Here is a 22,047-nt window from a genome sequence, read left to right as displayed (position 1 = left end):
GCCAATAGCCCAATACTTACAGCTTTCACCAGGGATAGGTGAGAGCCTGGTTCAAGTCCCTTCTCTGCCTGGTTCAGCGGAGGGACTGGAACTTCAGTTTCCCATATTTCAGAAGAGTGCCCTGGCTGTTGGCTATTCTGAAGTGGGTCTCTCTCCTGATAGAGCTCTTCCACTTTGTATAAATAGTTAAACAGTCACTGGGCCAGAGAGAGAAAGAGACTATATAGCCTAGTGTTTAGGGCACTCACTTGGCATGCGGGAGATGCAGGGACTTGAAAAAAGATTCCCCCCTCCACTTGCAAAAGACCCCATTCTATCATCCTTTCCACAGTCATTCGTGCTGAAAGAAATCTGAACTGCTTAGTCTCTGATCAGTTAGGAATGTTGGAACTGACACATTGGATAAGACTAGTCATCCATTGAGTTTGGTGTCCTGTCTCCATTAGCGGTCAGTACCAAGGTGCTTCAGAAGAAGGTGCAAAGAACACCATCAGCTCCCAGGGGAAGTTCCACCCTGGGATACATATTACAAAGGCTGGGTTGTTTCCAGACATGCAGATGCGCCAGTATTGGGAGGATCTGTGCAAGAAGGTGTGGCATTACGCCCCATATTCTTCATGGAGATATGGTTATGATATGATTATGGCATAACTAAGATATATTTTATGCAAGATGGGTGATGTGAGATATCATTGGAAAGGTTATGATTTACTGAATATGGTTATCCTATTTGTATGCATGTATCATTTTTGTTCCTGAAAAATTAGGAATATTGCCTATGCATCTATTACAAATGTGTTTTACACCTAGGGAATGCTCACCAAACAGAATGCAATCAGTCTGGATGGCCAGTTGGGAAGTGCCATTAGGGAAAACAACAGGTCTTTGAAGATACTAATCTCCCATCGGGAAGTCTTCCTGGGGACCATGCAAACAGCCTCTGAGTTATGGCAGCAGGGTCATGTGACAAAGTCACCTGGTACTGGACTTCATGAAAATACTAGTATTTTTCCACTAACTAAGGGTGGGAACCACCCTGGGAGACAAAGGATTCTCGCCATATGCAAAAACTATTTAAGGCAGGGGAGTGACATTATTGTGATTTGTTCTTCACTAACTCCCTGCCCAAGAAAGAAGGCTGCTGGAAACACCTGAGAAACAAAGAGACTGAGCTGGGGGTGGGTGGGGAGGACTGAGCCCCCAGGCTAGAAGGTGTCTGGCTTGTGAAAGGAATATCTGGAGTTTTAAGCTGCAAGCAAGTCTCTGGAATCTGCCTAAAACATCATTTAGCTTGAGAATTTGCTACTTGTAACCAATTTCTTTAGTATATTAATCTTAGATTGTGTTTTGTTTTATTTGCTGGGTAATCTGCTTTGATATGTTTGCTATCCCTTGTAATCACTTAAAATCTATCTTTTGTAGTTAATAAACTTGTTTTGTTTTGTCTAAAACCCAGCGTGTGGAATTCATAACTGGGGGGCAAAAAGCTGTTGCATACCTCTCTCCACATTGAGAGAGGGGCCGAGTTTCATGAGTTTACACTGTACAATTCTCTGTGCAGCGCAAGATGGTGCAAATTTGGGTCTACTCTCTAGAGCGGGGGCATGTACTTGAGTACTGGGAAATTCCTTAGCTGAGCCTTCCCATGCAGAGCTGATCTCAGCATCTGTGTGTAAAGCTGCAGCCGGGATGTGTCCCTACCTGTATGTGTGCTGGTAAAGTGCAGTCTGAAGCTTGAGGGGGAGGGCTTGGCTGGCTTGCATCAGCAATACAGTGTAAAGAGAGCCCAGGCTGGTGGGTCAGGCAGTTCCAAGTGGCACTCCGAAGAAGGGGGGGGGAACCCGTCTCAGAAGGCTCCACCACTTGGTCTCTTCTGCCCCTCCCCTCACAGTGGCTGGGAACAGCTGCCATCCTTATGCTCCCCAGACACAGGAAATGTCATCTTCTAGGGCTTCCCTGGGGAACCTCGAAGTGGGCATGGAAGAGGCATGGATAAGGTCCATTCCTCCTCCTTTGTGTTGATAGCAGAATTAAGAGCAAAAGAAAGGTGCATTGCTGTTCCCTCCCCTTAAGGGAGGTTGTCACAAGCACCTCCCTTGGTACATGGTCTGGGGTTCCCCTGTTCTATTGCGGCTCCACAACCTCTAGTCCCCACAATTACACAGCGCCTGCCGCAATAAAGCCCCAGATGTTTAGGATCCCTTTAAAACCAGCTGAGTTCTGTAGTCACCTCCCATGTGCTGTAGAACAAATATTCTGAGGACCACATTCTGGACCGCCGTCCCATCTCCTTGGCTCCAGTGTCCAGACCAGAGTTAAATGAAACTGCTAATGCTAAAGATAGCACCAGCAAATGCCTCTTCATCTCTTTTATCTTGTCTCTGCAGTCCTAGATTAACTCTCTCCATTCTTTGGGTTTTGCAACTTTATGTAGGGGGGCTAACTGCACATTATGTGTAAAGCAGCTGGCAAATGTGCTTAATTCATTATAGGTACTTTTTGGAGCGTGACCTTTTATTAAAGTGGCATTCACTACTGTTAAACGTGTTGACGTGAACTGTTCAAAAGCGATCTGCTGCCATCGGCTGAGAGGCCAAGGACTGTATGGTCCATAGGGAGTGAATAATTTGTATCACTATCTAGAAGTGGACTTTCTAGGTGAGGGAGCAAGGCATGTTAAGGGGGCAGTGGGGAGCTTCCGCTGCTATTGCTCAGGCTGTGCCCATTCAATGGATAAATTGTGGATTTCAGTCCCTAGGGCAGTCAAGGGCTGGGTGACAGAGTGTCCTGGTGGCTAGGGCACTGGACCAGGACTTAGGAGACTGGGATTTAATTCCTGGCTCTGCCACTGGTTTGCTGGATGACCTTTGGCAAGTCACTTCCCTCCTCATTCCTCAGTTTCCCCATCTGTAAATTGAGCATAATGATCCTGACTTCGCTTTGAGATCTATGTATGAAAAGTGCCATGTAAGAGTCAAGTATTATTATTAAGTCACCTTACCTTCATGAGCCCTAAATTAAAACAAAAGTAAACTAAACTCTACTAGTATGAATGGAAAAAATTGAAGTCCCTGGTTCCTGCTCCAAGATCCTGTCTTGCTTCTCACATAATAACCAATATACATTAAATCATCATAATCATAATCTTATTGGAGAGGCAGCACAGGCTAGTGGGCCAATCACAGGCCTGGAAGTCAGGAATTTTGGAGTCCTATTACTGGCTGTTGCTGGGGACAGGCTGTGTGGCCTGAAGTGCCTCACTTAACATCTCTGTTGTTTAGTTCCCCATCTGTAACGTAGGAATCACCACTCGCTGGGGTGGGGGTGGGGACTTAAGGCTGATTACTGCTTCCTGTGGAAAGTGCTTAGGGGTGGTGTTCTCCACTGAAAGTGGCTATCGCCCCCAAATCAGGGCAAAACTGTTATTTTAAACAATGTTTTTATCTGACACTTGTGTTCCCTTTTAGATTCTGCTGAGCTGCTCCCTCAGTGATTCACAAAATTGCTCTCCCACTATCCTTCACCAGCATAGTCTGTCAAAACTGAAGCTCCGCGTGGCTGTAAAAAAACACTCTCCCTCTTGAGAGCGTAGCTCAACAGCTAATGTTTCCAAAGGGCCAGCTTGGTTCTTTCATTTCCGAAAGCTTCCGTGGCTCCAAAGCAAATATTCTGAGCTCACCTCCTATCTTGAGGCCCAAGAGCTCCCGTGGAGGGAATGGGGTCTGTGGTCCTAAATCAGCAAAGTACATAAGCATAGCCTTAAGTCCCATGGATTTCAATGTGACTAAAACCCATGCTGTAGAGCTTGACTGAATCAGGACCAACGTGTGAGGAGAATTTGGCCCTTGATATGTGCGATGGTTTGGGGAACCTGTATGAAATTCTGGTTGATTATTAAGTTGTTACTATGAAAATGGCTGTATCATTGAATTCCCCTGTGTAAATGTGCTAGTGTGGGGCTGGGTCTCTGGCCCTGCCAGACCGTGGCAATAGCCAATGGTTAAGGACTATCAACACCTCAGTAGGCCTTACCTGGGGAGAACAGAAGAGTTACTGCTCTCTAGGGCAACACAGTTCTCTCCAAATTCCCTCAACAGGGAGGGAAGGAATTGGAGAGGTTGGAAAGGGGAAGATGCTGGGGCACACACAGGAAGTTTGAGCTGGAGAGGGATACGAGACAGACCAAGGTCAGAGAAGAAGAGCCAAATACAACCATACACGGCAACAGAAGGATGGTGGACAGCCCCAAAGGATTCTGACCCCCGTGCAAAGAATGCTCCAGAGAGGTGAGGAAATTGGGGCTGGAAAGTGTGTGTAGCCTTTATTGTCCTTGTATAGACTTGTGCTATTAAAGAAATAGCAATAATGTTGTAAAACCCTGTGCAAAGTGTCTGTATGTGCTATACCTTATCACTTGTTCCTTGAAGAGGTAAGCCAGATGGCTCTCACTTTCGCATGGAGTTCTGGGGAAGGATGTGTTAAAGCTACCGGGAGAGTCTGAGGGCTCCAGGGACCTAGCAGTGGGCTGTGTGGTTACAACTCTCAGAAGGGGGTGCCAAAGGTCCCCAAGACTGGGCCAGAGCCAGGGCTTTGTTCAGATTCTGGAGGCTTAAAACACAAGGGAGCCAGCGGCTGAGTCCCCTCACAGCAGTCTGGTGAGTGGCCAAGAGGAGGGGGTCGACTGGACTTGTGATAGTAGATGGAAAAGACCTTTTTAGTCAACTAGCTCCTATCACTGCAGGATTGTTCCCTACTCTCTACATTTGTTAGTGCTTTCTCTGGTCTGGTTTTAAATGTACCTGGGTGTTGGGAGGCAGCACTGAGCCAACATATAACAGGCAACACACCCACACCCACGTTGTTGCAATTTCATGTTTGTTCTTGTGTTTGACGTTCAGACTGAAAGTGTTTGGTTGCTTTCTGTGTGTAGAGAAATACAAGTTTCCACAACTGCAAATCTAGCTAAGATATGTCAAAGCTTAGGATTTGGCTAGCAGTTCATGTACAGAAATCAGTCAATCCCAGCAGTATTCTGGGAGGGAGGTATGATTCCAGAGAAAGATTAGACTCCAAGTTAATTAGAGCTTGGGAAAGATCAGAAAGTGACCTAGAACTTGGGAAGAGAATGTTCTTCAAGAATAGTTAGGTAATCATTGCTGCTTACTACAGAGAAAGGAGCCGGGAAAAGAAAAACTTCCTGTAATACCTTCAAAGCTCTTTACACCTTCAAAGTATTTTGAAACATGAAGCAATTAATATTAATGTTTAATGCTAATTAAGTAATTCATTTTGTACTGTAATATCTGCTAATGGTAAAAATGCATGCACCTGTCTTAGTTGTACTTGAAGTGCATCTGTGCAATAGGAAAGGCAACAAAAGAACCCTGTGTAGCCTTAATTTCTTTGACAAAGTCCAAACTCCGCAAGCTCTGTTTTTTCAGTCACTAGAGTTTGTTGTTGAAACAACCAGAAACAAGTGGCTTTAATATTCATCTTCTGAGCACAGTCAGTCTCTCTCTCTCTCTCTCTCTCTCTCTCAGGATGTAAGGGCCAAACAATCTTATACTTGCAACTTAAATGACTTATGTTAGCCCAAGAGATACAAGGCTTCGTTTGTCAGAGGTGCTGAGTACCCACAGGTGTCACTGGCTCCAGTGGCAGGTGCTCGTGCTGAGCCCCTATACAATTATGACCTGTAGTTTAAAAGGTTCTGGAGGCCTCAGTGCCCTTTACTTTGTGTCTCCCTTTGTCCCCCTGGCCAGGAGCTCTCTATGACTTGGCTAATCCATATTCAGTTATGTCCTTGCAAACCTATGACAATTCACAAGATTGCATTAAAAACTCATTTTGGCACCATCCAATGCACAATCTAGCCTTGGTTCTGCCTGGAATTCCAGAACCCCTTCTGCCCAACTCAGCCTAAACCTGGATCCAAGCACTGCTGTTTTAGTCCATCTGAATGAAGAACTGAGCAGTAAGTTGCCCTGTTAATCTAAATTGATCAATGCAAACATGATGTGAAAAGCCTGGCTGCCTTGCAACAGTTTCACTGTATTACAGCAGATGAGTCCAATACAATCAACTGTGGTGTTTAGAATGAGATGGCTGCAGCCACAGGTGTCCCCAGTAATTCTTGCCTTTGCTAGAGCTGGCCTGAAATAGAGAGAAACCAGAAATATCTATGCTACCCGTGGATGGGTCCCACGCACATGCAGCCTTGCCACCATCTTTCACTAGTCGGTCTCAGTAGGAAATGCATGTGGCATCTATTAAAGAGGGCTCAGTGGGGGCCCAGGTCATTAGTGGGATTTTAAACCCCAGAAATTTGATCAAGGCTGCTACCACTTGAGCTAAAACAGTGGTCCCCAAACTGTGGGGCACGCAGGGGAGGCATACAGCGGGGCTGGAGGGAGCACCACCCAGCTCAGCTCCGGCCCCATCTGCAGCTCTAGTCTGTCCCCTGCTCTGCCCCCAGCCCAGTTTCAGCCCTGGCCACAGCTCCACTCTGCCCCCTGCTCCACCCCTAGTCCAGCTCTGTGCTCATTCCCTCTCTGCCCGCAGGCTACCTTCACCTCTAGCCCTAGCTCTTCCCCCCATCCTCAGTTCAGTCCCCAGCTCTGCCTTCAGCCCAAACTCTTCTGCTGAGCCAACTGTGCAGTAGTGGAGATGGGGGGCATGGACAGATTCCATTACTGGTAAGGTGTGGGGGCACGACAGGAAAAGTCTGGACACCACTGAGCTAAAAGGCTTACTCCATTAGCTGGTAGCAATAGTCTTATGTTTTACATTGACCAGGCATTAGCTGTTCCCAAACTTTTTACCTGCATGACCCCATTTAGGACTTACTGATTTCTGTGACAGCAGACAGCAACAAAGCAACATGGGCCTACAAAATGATCTTGCATGTATGATGCCCTCAAGGTCAGACTGTAGAGCAAAATGGCAACCTCTCTGCAACGTGACTTTGCACGTATGCTGCGTGCAAGGTCACGCTGGAGGATGCCATTTTGTAGAGCAGTTCAGAGGAGTTCATGACCCCGTCCATTGATGACTGGGGTCACAATCCATAATTGTGGAAGCACTTACAGAAAGACAAGACACACGTTTCCCCCTCATATGTTACACACATGGCCAGCGTGCTGGGAACCTCTGGGAGTTATTGTGACTGCCTGAGACACAATGCCTCCCATTGTACCTGCTTGGCACCCCCACCCACAAAGTAAGCCATTGTTAAATGGACCTAACTAAGCCTTTAGGTTCATAAGCTCTTCAGAGTTGGTACCTTGTCTTATTGTCCATGGATTACCTAGCACATCACTGGTGCTATCGGGAAGAAAACGCTCACAACAAAACCTCTGAAGAATGGTTCTAGAGATAACCAGAGACTTCATGTTGAAATGTCAAGCTCAATCTCTCCAGCCTGGAGTAATTTTTAAAAAGCAAACATGGAAATGCTGCTGTTATGTTCTTCTCTGAAATGAAGTTTTGTGCATGTGTGGCAATGACATGCAGTGCTTGGTTTCACGTGCATAATTTAAGCATAGCACTTGCTCTGATTTCGATCTATTTTAAGAACTAAATACACCTAAGCAGGAGGGACATTTGTTAACTGAAGATTTAACTTTCAAGGTATATCAAATTGTCCAGAGCCAAAAGTGACTGTCAGTCTCCCTTAGATAGTACATGGCTGCAAAGGCCCTGGTAGATGTAGTTTGAAGAACCTATCAGTTCACTTTAAATTCAAATCTGGACTAAAAAGGGTCTGAAATATCTGAAAGAAACAGAGATATTTGTTTGTGCAGAGCCCACATGAGGCTAGCTTATTTTATACATATACTTAACAAAGAGAGTAAATTTTAATCTGATTGCAGAAATAGTCAGATGAGGCCAGGATGTATCTGCCAATGCAGCTTTAAATGTCAACAGACTGAAAGAAAGGATCAAAACTGTCCTCTAGTTTATTCACCGAGGAATGTCATCAGACTTTTCACTGGCATCTCTGTTTCGTTACCTTCTTAGTGACATGTATTGAGACCAGCCTGTTCCCTTCACACTCTGGAAATCAGCTCTCTTGGTTGCTGTCAGCAGGTGAAATTCCCCCTCTCTTCTGAACAGCATTAGTGATGCTGTACTGAAGAAAGCTCTAGTAAGAGTGTACGACTGTGGTCCTCTTAGGAGGGGTTCTCAACTTTTTCCTTGCTGAGGCTCCCCTCAACATGCTATAAAAACACCAGAGCCCAGCGGGGGTTGGAGAAGAGGGATAATTTTACCTTTATTTGTGGGGGGGCAAGGGCTGGTGGGGCTCAAGCCAGCTCTGCACAGTGAGGTCCAGGGAGGGAGCGCCACCTCCACCCCCTGACTCACTCAGGAGGCCACCCAGTCTGCCTGGGCAGTGGGGGGATGCAACCAAAAATATAACTCAAAGCGGGGACTCAGTTCAAAAAGTCTGAAAACTGCTCAGGGTACAGAGAAGGGACAGCTAGGGGCTGTTTGCAGGCAGGGGAGTAGCTCAGGGTTCAGGCAGAGGGTAGCTAGGGACTGAGTGCAGGCAGGGGGGTAGTTAGGGGCTGTGTGTGAAAAGGGGAGTAGCTCAGGGTGCAGGCAGGGGGTAGCTAGGGGCTGTGTATGCGTGCGGGGGCTCCCAGTGCAGCTCCCAGCTTCAGCAGGGGTGGGGCTCCTGGCTTCAGCCCCCACGCTGCTCCTGGCTTCGGGGCTGAGGCTTGGGGCACCGGGTGTCAGCTGCAGGGCTCCACAGCCCACCTGAAAGGGCTTGCAGACCCCCAGGGGGCCGCAGACCCCCGGGTGAGAACCGCTGCTCTTAGCACCTCATGAACACAAGATGTGGATCAAACCCATTAACCATGTCTAGAAATACTCAATCTAGTGTAACAGGCTGACAATGTTTGAGTGAGACCCTTGGCTTTGTTAGTAGCTGTTGATCCTGCTAGAAAAGGGTTAAGCAGGGTCTGCTGATTTGCTGAGTCAGGCAACTCATCACCCCACCTAGATATGTGGGAGACAAGAGTGACTCTCTTAGGAGAGAAGATCTAGGGAGTGGGTTGAGCAATCTGGAGGGAGGCACTCCGGGAGAGGCTAAACCTGGGGAGGATCTTGATATTACCTCATTGTTATTTTCTTTGTGAACAAAGTCAACCCCCAGGAAGTGGAGGAGTTTGGAATTGTCATACCGTATGGTTTGTGACTGTAGATTGGATTGGCAATGGCACCCGCTCAGTTAGATATAGAGGCTTTCCAGTGGGGTGTGGGTGTAGCTCACTATTTGTTTTGCTCACAGTCAGTCTAGTTTCTAAAGTTAATGCATATGCATATAAAAACCTTCTGGGGCTATCCATGTGGAAAAGAACTGTTTGGCTGATCACTACCATGGCTCTTAATCCACCTGCAGGCATTGCCTCCTATACTAGCCACTCCTTTTACTTGTGATCAACATGCCCTCCCTAACTTTGTCAGTATCATCACACGGTCTCTCTAAGGCTTTGTCTTTGAGGGATACAGTAGATCCTGTCCATATACTTCAAATTTTCTCGAGCTCCCAGTGTAAAAGAATGTATGCTGGATTGTCCTCCCTGTAACCTGGGCTTCATTTCCTCAACACCTCATTGTCCTTCCTTACCCTCAAGTTCAGGCTCTTGTCAAATCTTGCTGCTTCTTTCTTTGCAATGTCTCTAAAATACAATAATCCCTCTCTGTCCAAATTGTTAAACGTTGGCATGTACATTGATTAGTTCCTTTACCTCTATCTCTCTGGCCTTCCCAGCTCCCCAATCTATCCAAAACACTACAAATGAAGTATCATCTTGTCCTGATGTTCTGACCATATCTCTCCCCATTGAATATCTTCTGTAGCTTTTTTTTCTCTCTCTCTTTCCAGATTAAGTTTAAGATGTTCATTTTCACCTTTTTCAGTGTCTACAGCTTTGCCTCCACCTACATTGTTGATCTCCTTTCCTCCTACACCCCCTCTCAAACTCAACCCTTTCCCCCATTCCTCAATCCTCAATGTTCCCCTTTTTCTCCTGATACTCAAAATTCAGTGCCTTTCCATCACACCATGTTTTTCACTATGACTGGAACAGACTCCCTCTTATTGTGTCACCTAGTGGCCTCCCTGGTTCAAATCCCTCTTCTTTTGCTTACCCTTCCATTAATCTCTTCTCTGGCTCTGTTGCTCCTTAACTGGTGTAGAGAATCTAATGCTGACTGTAAACATCTTCGGGCAGAGACTTTCTCTCTCTCTCATGGTTTTATGTAGCTGAGCACACCTATGGCCCTACTGGCCAGATTAAATGCCTATTGAAGTTAGCTGCAAAACTCTTATTAGCTTCTATGGTAATAATAATTAATGATGATGCTGAAGTGCTTCTTAGCTCAGTATCTACAGTACATTCATCCTGTCTCTCCACAGCGGGATTTTTCACCTATTCATGGGTTTATGGTTAACAGTACATCAGGAGACTCACTGATGAAGTGCATTTGCCTTCCATTCAATGAGATAGTGATGAATATCTGCATTTTACAGGACCCAGTACTCATCCTGAACACCACGGGAGCATCAGTAGTGGGAAGTAGCTTCCTTCACCTCCATCTGGCCAGGAAATGATGATAATCATAATGACCCCTCGGGCTAACATAGCGCTTTTCATGTGTAAATTTCACAGTGATCAATAGCTGCCACCTCCAGACTTTATAACTCACTGTACATAGGACTAAATGTGAAGGAGCTATGGAAACTGAAACCCATGCAGAACACAGCAGCTCCCCTCCTTGGCTGGAAAAAACACTGACAGCACGTACTAAAGTTCTGCATCTTCCACTGGTTCCACGTCAGGACATAGATCAATACCCTTATTTCAACCTTTAAGGATCTCTGTGGGCTGTGGTAAAACAACATCAGAGACTCCCAGTCCAGCTATGTGTCTCTGGGACAATGCAGCTGATAGTGTTCAGGGTGACTTTCTAGAACCAGTGATAAGATGTTCTTTGCAGAGAGTACTGTTACTGTTACTGGTCAGCTCTGTGCTCTCTCTCTCTCTCTAGGTGTAGCCTTCTGACCCTGACTTGTGTGATCAGTTATAGTTTTCTAAACCTGACTTTTATAATCAAAATTATGTTAGATTTAATATTATAACCTTTTGGTTTGTTTGGCTCCCGTATGGTTATTACCTGGCAATAAGTATCATTTATGGTTAAACTGGTTTCTTCTCCCCACCCCACCATGGGTTTTTTTTGGCTTCCCCATTCACTCTGCAGCAACGCTCCTTGTACCTAAGCTAAAGATCCCTGCAGCACCCCAAAATCCTGTGGGGTTTGCTCATCAAGTGGGGATAGGGGCTTGCTGTACCTGGGGCATATGAGGGAGGCAGCTTGGAAGTGCTGCTCGATCCAGCCTACTGGGTCCAGGGACATATAAGGGGTCAGCTTGGGAGTGCTGATTAACCCGGTCCTCTCAGATGTGCTCTGTTAATGTGTGTGTGTGTTCATCTGATTCTGGGGCTGGAAGGATAGCGCCAGTGGGAGGGAACTTGCAGAAGTAGAGCTCTGTATGAGAACACAAGTGACACAAGCAATACATTGATAGAATTACAGAACCCGCCCCCAAGAGTAACCCTAATAAACGAAAGAAAAGGAGGTCTTGTGGCACCTTAGAGACTAACAAATTTATCTGAGCATAAACCAACAGTACTTCACAGCCTGCTGAAGGAGGAAAACCTGAACCTGATGGCTTACAGAGAGCACAGCAAGGCTCACCATTTTGCAAAAGCTTTCATGAAATATCTAAAGACAAAGAACAATGACTAAAATAAAAAGGTACAGTAAATAAAGCCTACTGAAACTGGGAGAGGTGAAGAGCAGAGACTACTATGGGCATCTCTATGTTAATTTTGATCACTGCACATGGCACTAAAGTATGCGGTTCTGGGAGCTCTGGACATACCTAAGATCTAATTCTTTGCTTGGATTACCCTCAGAGGGCTGTTTAACTGAGGGGTAGACATCGGCGCTTGGGCTGGATCCCGAGCTCTGGGACCCTCCCACTTTTGAGGGTCCTAGATCCCAGGCTCCAGTCTGAGCCCAAATATCTACACTGCAATTAAATTAAACAGTCCCGTGAGCCCAAGCCCCGCGAGGCTGAATCAGCTGGCACAGGCCAGCCATGGGTTTTTAATTGCAGTGTAGACACACCCTCAGCCATTGCTTGGTTTCTGCCTGCTTTTGGGATTGTATCAGCAGCATCTGAAAATAAACCTGTTTAGCCTGTTTTTAAATGAGGTAAGTATAACTGCAGAAATCAAGTAATTGGTAGCTCAAAGTAATGAAGAACATGCATCTAGAAGCAGCATCTCTTGTGTAGCCTAGTGAGTTCCTCCAAGTCTCCAGCCAGATGCCCCTCTCCCTAGTTGGAGATACTCTGAGAACTGCTGTTCATTTTCACAGAGTATTAGTAGTGGCAGAAAGTTTAACCCAGATAACTTTAGAAATGATGATACATTTGAAAGATCCCCTGCATTCAATGTTCCTCTCTCCGTCTCTCTCTCATATGTACATGTGCACATACACACTAAGGATGCCGAACTTTGATATAAAACAGGAATGCAGGCTGGAGGAGCACCATTTTTTATTACGCTGCGTGTACCTTTTTAATTTATCTGGATGTGTATCTTTGATTCAAATCTCTAAAATAAATAAAGGACAAAGTGTAAATGTGCCATGGAACCTGGGGCCAGATCCTGCTACTACTGGGACAAAATAGTGAATCATAGAATCTCAGGGTTGAAAGGAACCTCAGGAGGTCATCTAGTCCAACCCCCTACTCAGAGCAGGACCAATCCCCAATTTTTGCCCCATATCCCTAAATGGCCCCCTCAAGGATTGAGCTCACAACCCTGGGTTTAGCAGGCCAAAGCTCAAACCACTGAGCTATCCCTCCCCATATCTGAGGTCTTTACTCATGGCTATTGACTCTAGTGGGAATTTTGCCGGAATAAGCAATTCAGAATTTGGCCAATCAAGATCAAAGGCAAAACTCCAATTGACTTGAATGGATAGAACCGGACCCTTACTAAAGAACTGTGAGTGTGAGAGGATATGGCAATTCCATCTCCATATTACTATTGTGCCACAAGTGTGCAGGGTGGTTTAGGCTCACACCCAACCCACTCAGGGTTTTGGTAGCATTCATTACCAAAGTATCTCAGCCTGGGCTCCGAAAAGCTTCATCTACCTTAACGCATCCCAGAATGGCCAACAGAACACAACATGGATGAAAAATACATGTGAAGGGAGAAGGTTTTCCAGGATGCCTATGCAATACTGGGCCTATAACAGCAATCCTTTTAAAGTGACCGAGTCTTTCACATTCTCCTACTTGAATACTCCCAATCATTACTGGGGGGGGGGGGGGGTTGGGGGGAGAGAGGGTTGTGTGGCAAAAAGGGGTAATTAAGTATCAATGTTAAACTCTTTGGTCACATTTTTAGGGCGCCAAGTAGGAATGGATGAATGTCATGTTGTGCAAACATTGCATGTTCTTTTTGGGGTGTGCAATCATGGTTTGTGTTTGTAAACTCATTTTCCTGAGATTTCAATGGCTATATATGTGAGTGTGTGTGTTTTTTCCCAAGTATGATTCAATTTTATAAACCACTTCTTTTAAGCTACAGGGAACCTGTGCTAGACATTCAGGGGAGAATTCCCCTCTTGCCCCCAAAAGAAGCTAGCTAGAGGCTCCCCACTCCCTAGTCTCTCTGTTTTTCAGTCTGTAATAACGTTGCCTTATGCCCACCCGTTTTTCTATTTTTTTCCATTTTTTTTTCTCTCTCTAAGCTCCCTTTTTGTCTTACCTAAGTGGAATGTGACCCTAATATTGCACTAATGTATGAGTGGATATTTTAAGATCACAGTGTTTGAAGGGTAGAAATTACGGCAAATGAGCTTGCCCAGCACTTGTAGTGAGCTAGTCCAGTTATATCATGCAGTTGGTGTCTGGTCCCAGTGTAAAACATTATTTTGAGAATTCAGGAGATGGCGAAGAGAGAATGCAACAGCCAAAACTAAAGGCTGCGAAGTTCAAGAGCTCCGTGGTTTACCACCACAATAAAATCTCTGGGCAAGATTCTGCCCTCACTTGTACAGGGTGTAAGTGACAGCAGAATGTGGCTCTTTTTGCTTCCTGCAATACTGATGCATTTGAGAGGGAGGTGGGAGAACTAATCTTTCTGGCTGAATTTTGGGGTTTTTTTTGTTTGTTTTGCATCTGGCTTTAGCGGAGCTGTGGCAATCGTCCAAAACATCTGAATCTCCTGCCATACAAAATGGAGAGACAAATTAATATCTATCTATCTATATGGAAGCAGTTCAAAGCATCTCCTCATAGCTGGGATAAATGTGCACTATAATTATGTTAAATGAGCTAGTTATAACTTCCCCATTATTGATGCTGGATTATTATAAAATTGCATAACTCATATTATTGGATTTAAAAGAAAGGAGGGAGGAAGGCACATTAAAAATGCCAAGAAATAAAGACAAATAAGGAAGAACAATGAGGCAGATGAAGACAGATTTCTGGATAAACCAAGTCTCAGGCAATTCCATTGAATGCCGTTCATGACAAGCAGCGTGATCTGACTTGTGGTGCCCTGGCAGCTGGATGAATGGAGCAAACAAACTGGTTGGGATACATCAGGATGAACACGTGGTTGTTTTAGGCATCAGAACAATGCATTTTCCACAGAATTTCCCTTTAATCCCATTTCCAAGGGTGCACATTGCAAATGATTTAGGCAGAACCAAGCTAAGGACGCTACTGTGGATTTCCCCTTTTTTCCCAACCAACTGTATTCCTGGAAAAGGCAACAGCTATGTAGGTAAACATAAAGAAATGAGCAGCACCTTGGTTCTCTCTCCAGCTTGTTGTCCTTAATTACTGCATAATGCCTGCTTTCTGCAGGGCCTCCAACCAGCTGGCGATCTCACATGCTTGGACAGGAGACATTCAAGAATGACACAGAGTGTTGTAAGAAGTAGTGACCTTGTTTAAATAGGTGGCATCCTTCCCTCTATGTCAGTATTGAATCCATCTCAGATTGTGGGTTTCTGTGGTCCTGGACTTAATGCCTTTGGGCTGATCTAACTTACTTTCTGTGTTCCTTTCTCCTCTGTGGGCCATGACAGAAAGGGAATAGCCAGAGAGGAGTGTGCTCCAGCCAAGTCTCTTCCCCCCAGGCTGCCCCTTCTCTCCCTTAACATAGGATCAGTGCTGGCACAGAACTATGTCACAGAAACCGGCTGTAGGCCAACTGGGGAGACCCTCTGCATGGGAGATATTCCCAGGGGCCATTGCTGTCCCCATTACATCCACTTTGATGCTCTGGCAATGTTAAAGGGATTTAGTGTGCCAGAGCATCAGGCCCCATGTATGTGTGTTGGAGGAGAGGTGGGGCAAAGAAGTCTGCTAGTACCTTCTCTTGGGAAATTTTTTTGAAAATACCTCCTATTTGGTGTGTTTTGGTCCATTCCAAAGGGGAAAAAATGCTGTTCAGTGATTATGATCCTTAGAGAATGCCTTTTGGTAGGATCCAGTGTGCCAGCAAGCTTAACTGAAGTAGGAAGTTCACTCCTTTCAGTTTAGTGGCAGGATGTTAATTAGAGGCCTTGGAGCCCCCCTCCAGCACATTACTGCTCTGATTGCTAGAGCCGATTCACAATGTTTAGGATGATTTTGGCAGGCTCAAACATGGCTTGGTTCAGGTACATTTGGATTTTCACTCAAGTAACTTTCTCAGCTGCAGTGTTGATAATTCTACACAGGAAATGCCCTGGAATCTCTCTTGCCTGCACCTGTAAACTCGAATACAGAAAACCATCCAAACCATGTAGTCTCCTCCCAGACTGGCATAGTTTCCCTGGACTAAATAACAGGAGCCTGATTCTGATCTCAGTTTCATGGGTGTAACTTCAATGACAGGAATGGAGTTACTCCTGAGTCTTGCTGGCACAATGCAGAGCAGATTCAGGCCCTAAGTATCTTTAAAATGCTGGTCTCTGACAGGGAGACTGTCAAGAGCACATTCAAAAATGTTCTGTCCAGTGGGTGTTGGGAAATCAGGCTGCAGTCATTGTCAGTTAGACAGACACAGATGACCAGAAATAGAACTGGAACATTGTAAATGAGCTGTGAAAAACAAAACTAGGCCCAGATGTGCCACCCAAAAGGTTGGGCAGGACATTGAGAAGCAGAGATGCTGCAGAGAAGAGGCATGGCCATTCTTTAGTGAACGGATAGGAGAGTCAACGTAAACGGCTGCACAGATCCAAGATGTGCTTGCAGCTCTATTCTGCTTCAAGTACTGGATTATTTGTACAATAGCATGAGAGGGTTAAAGGCAACGGCACATTGAGGCAGTGTCCGGCCTTTTGGTAGATGTTTATGTACCTCACTATGCTCTGCTCTGGAGCAGTGATTTATTTCTAGGAACAAGGTATTCATCGCTAGGAAAAAGAAATCCAAATCTGGAGATCTTTCAAATTGACTTCTTGCCTGTTAGAGGCTTTTGATTCAGTTTGTAAACGTCTGTTTAATTCTCTTTGGTGCCATTGCCCCTTGGTCCCATCCTGTGCTGCCCTGACATCAGTTAGAGATGGGCCAAAATCTATAATCTGGATCTATATTTTGAACACCCCAATGTTCAGAAGTGTTTGGATCCAGAGTTTCTGTTCAGATCCATTCCTAATGGAAGCATGTGAAATTGAAGCCCACTTGTCCCTAACTCCTCCAGACTGGCTCTGTGCCTTGTGCTCCATCAAAAGTCTGAACAAAGTTTAGTCAAGTGTTCAAACCATACTGAGGTTTTTGAAAGAACATCCTCCTCCCACTCCCTGCAAAGCCACAGAAGAGTAAAGACTGAGGATCAGTGTCAACATGTGAGTGGGGGGGGGCTGCAGCTCTCCGGCAACAGTTACTTCTTATCATAAAAGCAAACTCTTAAGAGGTGCAAAAGTGACATTTCAGGAGAAATGAAAGGACTCGTCTTCATTGCCTGAGACAGTGGTGCCCAACCTACAGCCCATGAGCCATACACAGCCCACCAGAGCATTTCATAAGGCCCATGGCCTGCCCATGGCCAACAGCCACCAGTGGGGTCTTGAACCCTCAACTACTCTTTCAGTGAACAGAACTCCATTTTTAGTTAAACATGAAACTAGATACAACCAAGTGGGTGAGTTTTGCCTGACTTCACCTTTAATTAAGATTGCTTTGCATGGTTTTGCTCAGTAGTTTTCACCTCCTTGAGGACTTGTCTGAGTGAAGTTTAGTAGTGACCAGAGGCCACTGACAGTTGTCGGGTTTTGGGTGGTCTATGTGAAATGAACGGGTTGACCATAATAGACAGGAGGCCGCATCACTAACCCACCACCACAATTTACAATCTTGGGCCAGGTCGATACTCAAAGGTAAGTCAACCCACTTACGTTGCTCATGGGTGTGAAAAATCCACACCCCTGAGTGACATAGTTAAGCAGACTCAGCTCCTGGTGTAGGCAGCACTGGGTCAACAGAAGCATTCTTCTGCCAAGCTGGCTATCACATCTCAGGGAGGTGGATTACCTGTGGCAACACCTATGGCGATGGGCCAACCCCTCCCCTTGCTTTCGTAAGTGGCCACACTGAATGCTACAGCAGCACAGCTGCAGCACTGTAGCTTTGCCACAGTGGCGCTTTAAGTGTAGACACAGCCGTGGTTTCAATCCTGCCAACCTTTACTCCCCTGAGCAGTCCTGAATCATACGCGCAGGCCTATTGACTGCAAAGGTCTATTTATATGAGTTAAAGGTTTTCAGAATTGTTTGCAGTCTCACTAGAGAGACAACGGGTAACTCAACACAGTGAGCTATATGCTCAGCTCTAGGAGTGGTTTCTGTAGATTATATCTGCAGCACATTGGTGGAATGGGGTGTGGCAATCTGTGCTCATGCTGCACATGTTGTACCCATTTCTGTTGGCTAAACTGTTTCCAGTTTGGTCAATCCATCGTATCTCACCTGCACTAAGTTCCCCTTTAAAACAAAAGATGAGGAGTAGCCAGTATAGATATGAATAGGATGATCTGTTGACCCTTTCTCTTATAAATGCATCTCATTTTAGCCATATTCCCTTTCCTTTCAACCTCCGTGACACACACAAACATGAAGACTTCTCAATTCCAAATCACTGTGCACGCTATGCAATAACTTACAAATTCCCATTGTTTGAGACCAGGGAAGCGTATTATATCTTGCCAGACCTACTTAACTTTTTAACAGATAAGTGAAACTGTTATTGAAGTTTCAGGACTACAATTTGGCACGATTATACGCTTATTATAGATAACTTGCTGGCTTGGACTGTGTCTACCCTAGCCTTTGTCTTAAATTCTCCCACTATTGCACTTCTTTGATAGCAAACATTTACTTAGGCCAACTCTACACTCCAGACTTTTGCCAGAATGATTATGTCAGTCGGGCATGAAGTGGTGTTATCCCTGACTGACATAGGTGTGGTCCCTAGTGTAGACACAGCTATACAGGTACCAGCAAAATTGCACTCGTACAGGAATAGCTTGTTCCATTTGTGAGGGGTTGCTTTGCTCTTCTGGAACAAAGTGGAGCTTTGCTGTCTAGCTGCATCCACACCAGGAACTTTGCTGGTATCAGGATTTCTATTCCGGTAAAAAGAAAAGGAGGACTTGTGGCACCTTAGAGACTAACCAATTTATTTGAGCATGAGCTTTCGTGAGCTACAGCTCACTTCATCGGATGCATGCCGTGGAAACTGTAGCAGACTGTATATATACACAGAGAATATGAAAAAATACCTCCTCCCACCCCACTGTCCAGCTGGTAATAGCTTATCTAAAGTGATCACCAGGTGGGCCATTTCCAGCACAAATCCAGGTTTTCTCACCCTCCACCCCCCCAACACAGATTCACTCTTCCGGTAAAGTGCTCCTCCCATAGACATGGCTTCATACTGCTTCAGTCACCTCACTGTTGTTCTGGATTTTTTGCTGTTCAAGTGGTAGTACACATCATTTTGTTTTTCTTACATGTAAGAAGTGAAGACATGGCACAGACATGGCATGGAACATACATGGTACCTGTGCTACTTGACTTCTGGCAGTGTGCAGACAGACTATTCTGTTATGCAAATGAAAATACAAATACACATGTGGAGTGAGTGCCAAAATTGGAAGCCTGAGCTCTGAAACAAATACCCAATCTAACAATTCTCATTTACAATGACTTTGCTGCTATCAGTCATTATTATGATTTATATTACGGTAGCGCCTAGAGGCCTCAACCAAGATCACAGTCTCATTGTGATAGGTGCTGTACATACACATAGTAGCGGAAAGTCGTGCCCAGAAGAAGTTACAATCTGAAAAGGCAAGTGAGACAAAGTGGGTGGGGGAAGAAGTGTTGTTACAGATGGGGAACAGAGACGTTAACTGACTTGCCTAAAGTCACATAGGAAGCCTGTAGCAGATCTGGGAACTGAATCCAGGTCTTGTGCATCCTCGTATAGTGCTAGAACCACATAGAGATAGAAGGCAGGTTTTTATTGCTGTATTGACTTCCACCCTTCTCAGAAGAAAGACAAGCACTAGAAACTCCATTTCAATAACTGACCTATATCTCCATTGCTACCCCCCATTTAATAGAGGGGACAGCGTTTCAAAGATGGGAGAAGTGATCCCTACATCTATAGAGTTTGTACAATCACTTCACAAAGTTTCCAAAGCTCTTTGGATCCAACTGCTTGAAAGGAACCATTTGAAGGTAAGTTCATTACCATTACAATTCTGTTTTTCTTCTTTTTAACAGCATTAACGTCAGCCTTGTCACATAGAACAAAACCATCAAACTTGTCATTTCAATCTCTTCATATAATTATGTTCTGTGAATTCAGACAGTTGGGTAGTTTTTGCATTATTTCCCCCCTCAGGAGGAATGCTAGCATCTCCCCTGCAGCCTGTTTTTACACCAGGGAGAATAAAACCATGCCCTGTGAAAGTACTTTAATAGCATTCACCAAATCTGCCTTATTTTCTCCTCATTCATTTTAGACGTTAGGTGAAAGCCACTTTGTGGCTCTAGTTAATGAATGAGCCATGTTCAGACCTGGTGGGACTGGCTGCAACTCATATGGAAGCTGATGATGTAAGTGATATAGATTTAGCAAAGTATGGAAAACACTGGCCTAATTTACCCATTGGGTGTAAATTGGTCAGAAACCAGGTGTAAGGGGGTGTAACAGACTGAAGAAAGATATCAGGAAAAGTAACCAAACATAGTATATAAAAGCATGTAATATAAAGTAAAGAGTATGTAAATTATGCTTACTGGGCTAATTTCTACTCTGCTGTAGCTGTGCATCTGCATGGCAGCCAGTGGTGCTTCACCAATGTAGATCACAGCACTTCCCTAATTTGCATTCGATACACAACCACACCCACAGTTACATCATGCGGTGAATTTGGTGTAAAGTTGCGGCTATTTTCTGGGGAGGGGTCATGACTGAAACAGCGCAGAAAAAAAATGATTAAAGATAATACTTTGCTCCTTTTATCACAAAGGATCTCAAAGCATTTTACACTTTGAAATTACATGACTCACTACTGAAATGCACCCATCCTGGGGGTGGAACACATCAGCTATTTAACAGTGCACAGTAATACCGCACAACAGGTCAGGATGATGAAACTACCATATTAAGTATTACTGTATCTGACATTTTTAGATAGGCAGAATTAATGTCAAAACAAAGTATAATTCAGGGATTATACGTGAATCTGGCTTCATTTGACGGTTACAAATTCTTTTGTACATACAATATTATGTAGGTGGTAGGATGATTTATTCAGATCTGTCCCTAATCCATCTTCACCTTTTCCTATCTTCTTTCTTGGGGAGGTGGAAGGAGGAAGTAGGGGGAAGGATTTGTCAGCAGTATGTATCATCTTGGTCCTGTAGCTTATGGGAGCCACAGTATATTTGCTGCTGGTGGTAGCTACAACAGGCATGTGTGAGCTGTAGCGTCTGCATCAAACCTTTTACAGCTGTTCCATTCATGGTTATTGCTATCGGACTTTTTCCCCACCACTGTGTCAGCAATCTGGGACATTGTTTAAATTGTGTGTCATGATTTTTAAACGGCATCAGAAACAAAATGTGCCAGCCCTCAACATGTTCAATCCTGATTCTTTGTACTTTAGAACCACAGTTTAATCCTCACCCAGGATTATTGTCAATAGCAGTGGGAAGTTTGTATTTTGCTTCTGTTCCTCTGATTTAAGAATCTTATTGCTTGTCTCTGTAGCCATCAGTATCCTTAAATTCTCCTAGAGTAGGGCAAATTTGTCCATTGAGCTTATCACCAAGGGCAGGAAAATGTCAGGGACAGCAGAGTGTTTAGTAACTGTTTGAGTGGGTGACTGTGGGCTTTTAGGGGATGGACATTTGATAGTTTGCTTATAGCAGCAGCAATCACTAGAGGTGGTCATCTGCTAATGCTCCACTAGCAGGAAAGCTGGTTACCTGTGTAATCACAGGAATTACATATGGAAAAGATTTATTGGGTCCTCTTGTCCAGGTCTTTGCCCATGGAAGGTATGAACCTCTGCAGAGCAGAAAGTTGGCCAAGGTGCAAAACCCCAGAGATTTTGTTCAGAGAGGTCAAGTGGAAAAGGAAATCATCTGAAAGGTCGCTGTTCTCCATTGTAAGAATCATTGCACAGGGCCCCAAACTCTCTCTTCATAGGCACTGCAGTATGTGATTCATAGGCACTGCAGCAAGTTAATTCAGAGCAGAATATTGTTAATCATGGCACATGCTTCTAACCATTAGCTTGGATGTGAATGACTGGGTCTACCAGACCTTGCCCCAACAACAACAGGAAGACCTTGATGCTCATACTCTACATCAGGGGTAGTCAATTGGCAGACTACAGACCAAATCCGGACCACTAGATGCTTTTGAATAGACCC

The 22,047-nt window shown here is 44.9% G+C and overlaps 2 protein-coding genes across 4 annotated transcripts in view; one reads left to right on the top strand and one right to left on the bottom strand.

The window, feature by feature from the left end:
• Nucleotides 1–1,382, top strand: part of LARS1 (leucyl-tRNA synthetase 1) — a 117,610-nt gene extending 116,228 nt beyond the window's left edge. Inside the window, exon 32 of the mRNA XM_073355722.1 lies at nt 811–1,382. Within this exon, the coding sequence (XP_073211823.1) occupies nt 811–869 (59 nt within the window). The 3' untranslated portion in view covers nt 870–1,382. The remainder of the gene's footprint in view (nt 1–810) is intronic.
• SH3RF2 (SH3 domain containing ring finger 2) overlaps nt 1–22,047 on the bottom strand; it is a 79,177-nt gene that overhangs the window by 45,762 nt on the left and 11,368 nt on the right. The window lies entirely within an intron of this gene.

This window comes from Lepidochelys kempii, chromosome 8, assembly GCF_965140265.1.
Source record: "Lepidochelys kempii isolate rLepKem1 chromosome 8, rLepKem1.hap2, whole genome shotgun sequence".
Classification (NCBI taxonomy): Eukaryota; Metazoa; Chordata; order Testudines; family Cheloniidae; genus Lepidochelys; species Lepidochelys kempii.
This window is presented reverse-complemented; position numbering and strand designations above follow the sequence as displayed.